General features: G+C 35.9%; 1 protein-coding gene across 1 annotated transcript; it reads right to left on the bottom strand.

Moving 5' to 3' along the window:
• Positions 1–96: 96 nt before the first annotated feature.
• LOC117320836 lies at positions 97–4,862 on the bottom strand. Its single transcript, XM_033875321.1, has 6 exons — positions 4,821–4,862; positions 2,905–3,234; positions 2,169–2,507; positions 1,551–1,880; positions 813–1,151; positions 97–524 (listed from the first exon to the last, which is right to left on the bottom strand). Exons 1-6 carry the CDS (start codon positions 4,840–4,842, stop codon positions 97–99), a joined length of 1,788 nt encoding a protein of 595 aa, XP_033731212.1. The 5' UTR covers positions 4,843–4,862.
• Between the last annotated feature and the right edge of the window lie 3,281 nt (positions 4,863–8,143).

The raw sequence follows: 8,143 nt of genomic DNA, 5'->3' as shown, positions 1-8,143 counted from the left end.
CATCCCGTTATCGATTGTGATATTGCATATCTCAATACAATATGTTTTGTATTTCGTATTACAGTTGAACATTTGCAATTGTTATAGATGTTCGATTCATAAGTCAAAGTTATTGGAAATATAATTAAAAAACAAAAATGTAAGGCCTATACATTTTGATAATGCACAAATTACCAAACGATGACAGAACATACCTGGGGTGGAAATATATTCCGTTGTCTCTACAAAGACATCCTCATTTCTATGTAGTGAACACGTGTAGTTACTCCTGGCAAAACAGTGTTTCGTTGTGTTTGGGAAGACTAGGCTTATTGAAACGTTACTATCATCAGCTTGAAAGTTTAGTTGGTACGCGTTGTTGTCGCTTTGTGTCGTTCCATTCACATGTCCGACAGCTAAAATTCCAGTGTTGGCATCTGAGGACACCAATTTGACTGTATTCCAGGCTTTTGGTGCGTAGTGGACATTGCATTCAATAATGAGGTCGCCATTAGGAGATGAGAGTGAGCTAACGAGTTGCATTTCTGAAAATATATCAATTTAAAGTCACGTGAGTTACGTGATATTATTAAAGATATATGCCTTTACTTTTGTGTAACATTCCCAAACAATTTATTATTTGTATCGATGAATATAGTAGCAATGCCATCGTGGCCAAATATATATAAAGAAAATAGGCGTTATTTGGCAAAATAGCAAAAATTTAAACATTGAACATGTGCATTAGTCCTGAATAACTCTTAAAACTCTTAGATTCGAGACAGACGAAAACTAAGTCTACTGATATATATTGAAGTGATTAGAGTATTTACCGGCAACGTTCACCACAATCATTCGTGAATCCGAAATCGTCTGTGAGCCTGGAGATGTGTTAACTGCCTCACACCTCATCTCTGTACCATTATCTGTTCTGTCAGCAATCAGATTGTAACTCTTTGTTGTTTGGAGGTAGCAGGATTCGGTGAGATTACCAATAGTAACTAGGGCATCGACTGAGGACTTTGTAAAGGATGTGGCGTTTGCCGTTCTTGTGTAGAGGTCGAGTGTAGTAGATGGCGGAGCCAAGTCTCCGGAACAGTTCACTGTATATGTGTCACCCTCGTTCACTGTTGTGATTCCTTCTATTTCAGGATTCTGTGCTGCTTCTTCAACTAGAAGAGAATGAATGGCGATGAGAAATTTCCTCATGATTTAAATCAACATGTTACTAGTTCGACCATATTCAAAATCTTAAATTCTCTTTTTACCCTCCTGTACATTATCAACACGTATTCATTTTGCGCTCAGATATTCAAATGTCGTTATATGACATATTTTTTTTTTTTTTTTTACAAATTGACATGGAGTTTAAATAATTCATCCCGTTATCGATGTGATATTGCATATCTCAATACAATATGTTTTGTATTTCGTATTACAGTTGAACATTTGCAATTGTTATAGATGTTCGATTCATAAGTCAAAGTTATTGGAAATATAAGTAAAAACGAAAAATGTAAGGCCTATACATTTCGATAATGTACAAATTACCAAACGATGACAGAACATACCTGGGGTGGAAATATATTCCGTTGTCTCTACAAAGACATCCTCATTTCTATAGAGTGAACACGTGTAGTTACTCCTGGCAAAACAGTGTTTCGTTGTGTTGGGGAAGAGTAGGCTTATTGAAACGTTACTATCATCAGCTTGAAAGTTTAGTTGGTACGCGTTGTTGTCGCTTTGGGTCGTTCCATTCACATGTCCGACAGCTAAAATTCCAGTGTTGGCATCTGAGGACACCAATTTGACTGTATTCCAGGCTTTTGGTGCGTAGTGGACATTGCATTCAATAATGAGGTCACCATTAGGAGATGAGAGTGAGCTAACGAGTTGCATTTCTGAAATTATATCAATTTAAAGTCACGTGAGTTACGTGATATTATTAAAGATATATGCCTTTACTTTTGTGTAACATTCCCAAACAATTTATTATTTGTATCGATGAATATAGTAGCAATGCCATCGTGGCCAAATATATATAAAGAAAATAGGCGTTATTTGGCAAAATAGCAAAAATTTAAACATTGAACATGTGCATTAGTCCTGAATAACTCTTAAAACTCTTAGATTCGAGACAGACGAAAACTAAGTCTACTGATATATATTGAAGTGATTAGAGTATTTACCGGCAACGTTCACCACAATCATTCGTGAATCCGAAATCGTCTGTGAGCCTGGAGATGTGTTAACTGCCTCACACCTCATCTCTGTACCATTATCTGTTCTGTCAGCAATCATATTGTAACTCTTTGTTGTTTGGAGGTAGCAGGATTCGGTGAGATTACCAATAGTAACTAGGGCATCGACTGAGGACTTTGTAAAGGATGTGGCGTTTGCCGTTCTTGTGTAGAGGTCGAGTGTAGTAGATGGCGGAGCCAGGTCTCCGGAACAGTTAACTGTATATGTGTCACCCTCGTTCACTGTTGTGATTCCTTCTATTTCAGGATTCTGTGCTGCTTCTTCAACTAGAAGAGAATGAATGGCGATGAGAAATTTCCTCATGATTTAAATCAACATGTTACTAGTTCGACCATATTCAAAATCTTAAATTCTCTCTTTACCCTCCTGTACATTATCAACACGTATTCATTTTGCGCTCAGATATTCAAATGTCGTTATATGACATATTTTTTTTTTTTTTTACAAATTGACATGGAGTTTAAATTATTCATCCCGTTATCGATGTGATATTGCATATCTCAATACAATATGTTTTGTATTTCGTATTACAGTTGAACATTTGCAATTGTTATAGATGTTCGATTCATAAGTCAAAGTTATTGGAAATATAATTAAAAAACAAAAATGTAAGGCCTATACATTTTGATAATGCACAAATTACCAAACGATGACAGAACATACCTGGGGTGGAAATATATTCCGTTGTCTCTACAAAGACATTCTCATTTCTATAGAGTGAACACGTGTAGTTACTCCTGGCAAAACAGTGTTTCGTTGTGTTTGGGAAGACTAGGCTTATTGAAACGTTACTATCATCAGCTTGAAAGTTTAGTTGGTACGCGTTGTTGTCGCTTTGTGTTGTTCCATTCACATGTCCGACAGCTAAAATTCCAGTGTTGGCATCTGAGGACACCAATTTGACTGTATTCCAGGCTTTTGGTGCGTAGTGGACATTGCATTCAATAATGAGGTCGCCATTAGGAGATGAGAGTGACCAAACGAGTTGCATTTCTGAAATTATATCAATTTAAAGTTACGTGAGTTACGTGATATTATTAAAGATATATGCCTTTACTTTTGTGTAACATTCCCAAACAATTGATTATTTGTATCGATGAATATAGTAGCAATGCCATCGTGGCCAAATATATATAAAGAAAATAGGCGTTATTTGGCAAAATAGCAAAAATTGAAACATTGAACATGTGCATTAGTCCTGAATAACTCTTAAAACTCTTAGATTCGAGACAGACTAAAACTAAGTCTACTGATATATATCGAAGTGATTAGAGTATTACCGGCAACGTTCACCACAATCATTCGTGAATCTGAAATCGTCTGTGAGCCTGGAGATGTGTTAACTGCCTCACACCTCATCTCCGTACCGTTATCTGTTCTGTCAGAAATCAGATTGTAACTCTTTGTTGTTTGGAGGTAGCACGATTCGGTGAGATTACCAATAGTAACTAGAGCATCGACTGAGGACTTTGTAAAGGATGTGGCGTTTGCTGTTCTTGTGTAGAGGTCGAGTGTAGTAGATGGCGGAGCCAGGTCTCCGGAACAGTTCACTGTATATGTGTCACCCTCGTTCACTTTTGTGATTACATCTATTCCAGGATTATGTGCTGCTTCTTCAACTAGAAGTGAATGAATGACGATGAGAGATTTCCTCATGATTTGAATCAAGATGTAATTAGTGCGACAAGCGGTTAAGTGTTTTGTTTTTTGCCCTGCGGATGGTTATTAGTATGCATTCAATTTGCCCTCAAAACTTCAAACGTGGTGATATGTAATATTTTTACAACTCCACATGGAAGTTGATGTTATCTCAATACAATATGTTTTTGCATTTTGTATTACATTCGAACATTTGCAGTTGTTGTAGATGTTCGATTTATAAGTTAAATGTATCAAAAATGGTATTACACGTGAAAAATGAAAGGCCAATGTATTCGACAATGCAAATTCAAAACTATGATAGAACATACCTGGGATGGAAATATATTTCGTTGTCTCCACAAAGACATCCTCATTCATATAAAGTGAACACGTGTAGTTACTTCTGGCAAAACAGTGTTTCGTTGTGTTAGGGAAGAGTAGACCTATAGAAACTTTATTTTCGTCAGCTTCAACGGTTATCTGGTACACGTCGTTGTCGCTTTGTGTCGTTCCATTTACATGTCCGACAGCTAGAACTCTAGTTTTTGCCTCTGAGGACGCCAATTTGATCGTATTCCAAGCCTTCGGTGCGGACGGAACGTTGCATTCAATAATGAGATCACCATGAGGAGATGAGAGTGAGCTAGTGAGCTGCATCTCTAAAAAATATATCAAATTTAAGTCACGTAAGTTATTTGAAATTCTTTGAAACATGTGTATTTTAATTTAGGTAACATTCCATCACAATTAATCGTTGACATCCACGTATATTTTAGTTTTACTAACACAAAATATACGAACAAAGGCGTTATTTCGCAAATTAGCATTTCGATCTGTAACACGTGTATCGGTCATCAATAATAATAATAAGTAAAACAGATTTGGGGCAGATGGAAACTATGCCATTTGTAACATGTTTAATATATAAGAGTATTTACCGGCAACGTTCACCACAATCATTCGTGAATCCGAAATCGTCCGTGAGCCTGGAGATGTGTTAATTTAAGTCACGTAAGTTATTTGAAATTCTTTGAAACATGTGTATTTTAATTTAGGTAACATTCCATCACAATTAATCGTTGACATCCACGTATATTTTAGTTTTACTAACACAAAATATACGAACAAAGGCGTTATTTCGCAAATTAGCATTTCGATCTGTAACACGTGTATCTGTATTCCAGGCTTTTGGTGCGTAGTGGACATTGCATTCAATAATGAGGTCGCCATTAGGAGTTGAGAGTGAGCTAACGAGTTGCATTTCTGAAAATATATCAAGGTATAGTCACGCGAGTCACATGGGATTATCTTACAAATATGTATTTATTCAACGTCTTGGGCCATCAGTGTCACTTTAACGTAGGCTTTTGGCGCGTAATAATCATGCCTTGGATAATGAGGTTACACGTGTATGTATGTTTATTTCGTTTGTATGGTTTGGTTTGGTTTGGTTAATTCTGTTTTACGTCCTATTAACAGATAAGGCCATTTAAGGACGGCCTCCCGTGCCTGCGACATGGATGCGTGTGGTGAGTGCGTATGTGTGTTTTGGGAGGCTGCGGTATGTTCGTGTTAAGTCTCCTTGTGATAGGCCGGAACTTTGCCGATTTATAGTGCTATCTCACTGGAGCATACTGCCGCGAAGACACCCAGCAGCACACCTCACCTGGTCGCATTATACTGACAACGGGCGAAACAGTCGTCCCACTCCAAATATGCTGAGCGCTAAGCAGGAGTAGCAACTACCATTTGTAAAGACTCTGGTATGTCTCGGCTAGGGGACAGAACCCAACGCATTCCTCACAGCGGCCAACGCTCAACTAAAGGCACAAAGTGAGGCATTGTCAAGGGAGACATAAGGAAGTAGAAAGTTGTTAAGAAAGAAGAGAAAAAATAAGATCCCAAGTTTAGTGGCCTCTTACGATCATTCAACGGGGGCAGCAGGTGCAATTCTTACGCCCTACCTGCAGGTCAGTCGTTTGTAAGCAGTGGTTTGATTGGTCAACTCAGATAAAGGGATATTTTTTCACTAGAGAAACAAAATCACTTTTATAGAATGAATTATATTCGATATTTCACTGTAAAAAATTGCTTCATTAATCAATTACAAATTATGTCAAAAATCAACGCATAGTTTCATCGACATTTATATAAAACATTTTGTAAAATAAATAATTAGGTTTTCTTCAGCGATTCCAATTGATTTAAAAAAAAAGAATAACAATACCAAACCTAGATTCTGACGTAACGATACACGATTGTACATGTAAGTAGAGCAATAGAAATAGATATACCGGGTGGTGTAGGCGTCTTTGGTTCTGTTGTTGTAGTTTCGGGAGTGGTTGGTTTTGTAACACGGGTTTCTATCCCTTGTGTCTTATAGGAAGCTGCAATAACAGCTATGGACCCATTTATAACTGTGAATGACCCCAGTTTCATATCGGCTCCTATGTATGAAACTATTGTCTGGACATATTCGTCGTTGTCGGGTATTGTGTAACTGCCATATACATTGAAGGTGACCAGAAGTACAACAATGATGCTTCCTTGTCTGGAAAGATATAAACTAACAATATTACCATGATGCCGTGAAACATAAATCATTCATAATTTTGTTATTTTCAAGCACATGTTATTGACATTTGATGGTATTAGTCAAAAGGATCAAATAGCAGGCCAAGCCTATATAAATTCTCTTCTAAGGTGGCAAGTGGATCGTATAAATATGAAATAAGATATATAAATTCACTATGAAATGAAAAAAATATACATGTATTTCTAACATTTAAGGGAGGTAACTCAAACATTCACACATCATTCATACATTTTGACTATATATACATGTATACATAGCACTTGATAATAAAATATTTAATACAAACTATATCTACAAGAATCAGCTATTGACAGGCATTGACCTTTGAAGGAACACGCGGCGAATAAGATCATGTGTTCTGTAAAATAGAACGATTTTATTTTTTTCGTTGCTTCGGCACTTGATCAACATAGTCGAAGAAGAAAATGAGAGTTTGCTTGGAATAGCCGATATATTTACCTTAGCGATTCTACTTTGCACCCAAAGCTGGTATCCCGTAGGAAGCTATAATCTGAAGTCATTGCCTGCTTTGCCTATTGATAGATATACAAGATTCAGTTGTTGTTGTAAAATGTCACAATTGTGGAAACAGAATCACAAATTTAACTGTGGAAACAGAATCACAAATTTAACTATCTTAATATTAATCCAGCTTGTTTTATAAAACTTACTAACAACAGGCTGGAGGAAGGAAATAAAAAAACAAATACAAAAGAAGGAAATTATGTAGATGATGTTTTTTTTGTATCGGTTGAATAAATTCCTTTTGATTTTGGGTTTAATTAAAAGTTAAACGGTTACCCCTGAACAAAGTTCATCTGCTGTCGATTTGAATGCAGCGGATGTAGAATCCTCCATGCCACTCTGAAACTGGTCTGCCAACTTCAATTTCAAGCTTACTTTTCCTGTGTTTGTCAAGACAATAATTTCAATCATAAAAAAAGTATGACACACAATTACCGGTATTAAATAATGTTTTATAAATTCATCAATAAGTTGTTTGTAGGAAGGAATCAAATTTGAACTTAACGGGAAGGATAAGTATACCGTAGATGAAATTAATGTATGGGATGTCAAGAAGGACATAGATAGTTTTTAGTATTTTACAATAAGATTTATGTTAAGATAATAAATATCAAATCAGAGAAACTTACCTTCAGTGATTGGGGTTCCTGAAAAAGTACAGCTTATTTTTAGGATAGTTTGTATACTTCATGACATATTATTTCTCATATATGATTATATAACTGTATTTACTTGAATAACAACAACTAATTCATAGTAGTGTGTCAAGTCATGATGAACAAAATAAACATTTGATGAATGCAATCATAAGGGGATATAAAGGAATACAATCTGTCATATTATTCCTTTATATACGATCTGTTAATGTTCCCGTTAAATACAACAGAATCGAATTCAATTCTAGTGCGGTAATCAAAAGTATAATATATGACGAAAGTAATTTTCTTATGACGTTATTTATTATGATAAGATTATTAAATGTTCCTTCCAAAGCAATTATATCATTTTCTGCTGTTGTCTGGTAAAGGATGATGCATATATCATCACCTTCGTAAAAGCAACAATTCGGCATCAACATTGTCATTTACTCCAGGGTTGCTTTACATGTAACAGCTTAAATCAAAGGTGTTTTGGATATAT

This window comes from Pecten maximus, unplaced genomic scaffold (genome assembly GCF_902652985.1).
Source record: "Pecten maximus unplaced genomic scaffold, xPecMax1.1, whole genome shotgun sequence".
In the NCBI taxonomy this organism is placed as follows: Eukaryota; Metazoa; Mollusca; class Bivalvia; order Pectinida; family Pectinidae; genus Pecten; species Pecten maximus.
The sequence above is the reverse complement of the archived record's forward strand: the minus strand, read 5'-3'. Positions and strand labels throughout refer to the sequence as shown.

Excerpts from the sequence above, each read along its gene's own strand:
- LOC117320836 (XM_033875321.1), bottom strand. The coding sequence starts at position 4,842 with ATGATTGTGGTGAACGTTGCCG. Across the intron at positions 3,235-4,820 it reads GATTGTGGTGAACGTTGCCG|AAATGCAACTCGTTTGGTCA; the intron begins GTAAATACTCTT and ends ATATAATTTCAG. Across the intron at positions 2,508-2,904 it reads GGAATATATTTCCACCCCAG|TTGAAGAAGCAGCACAGAAT; the intron begins GTATGTTCTGTC and ends ATTCTCTTCTAG.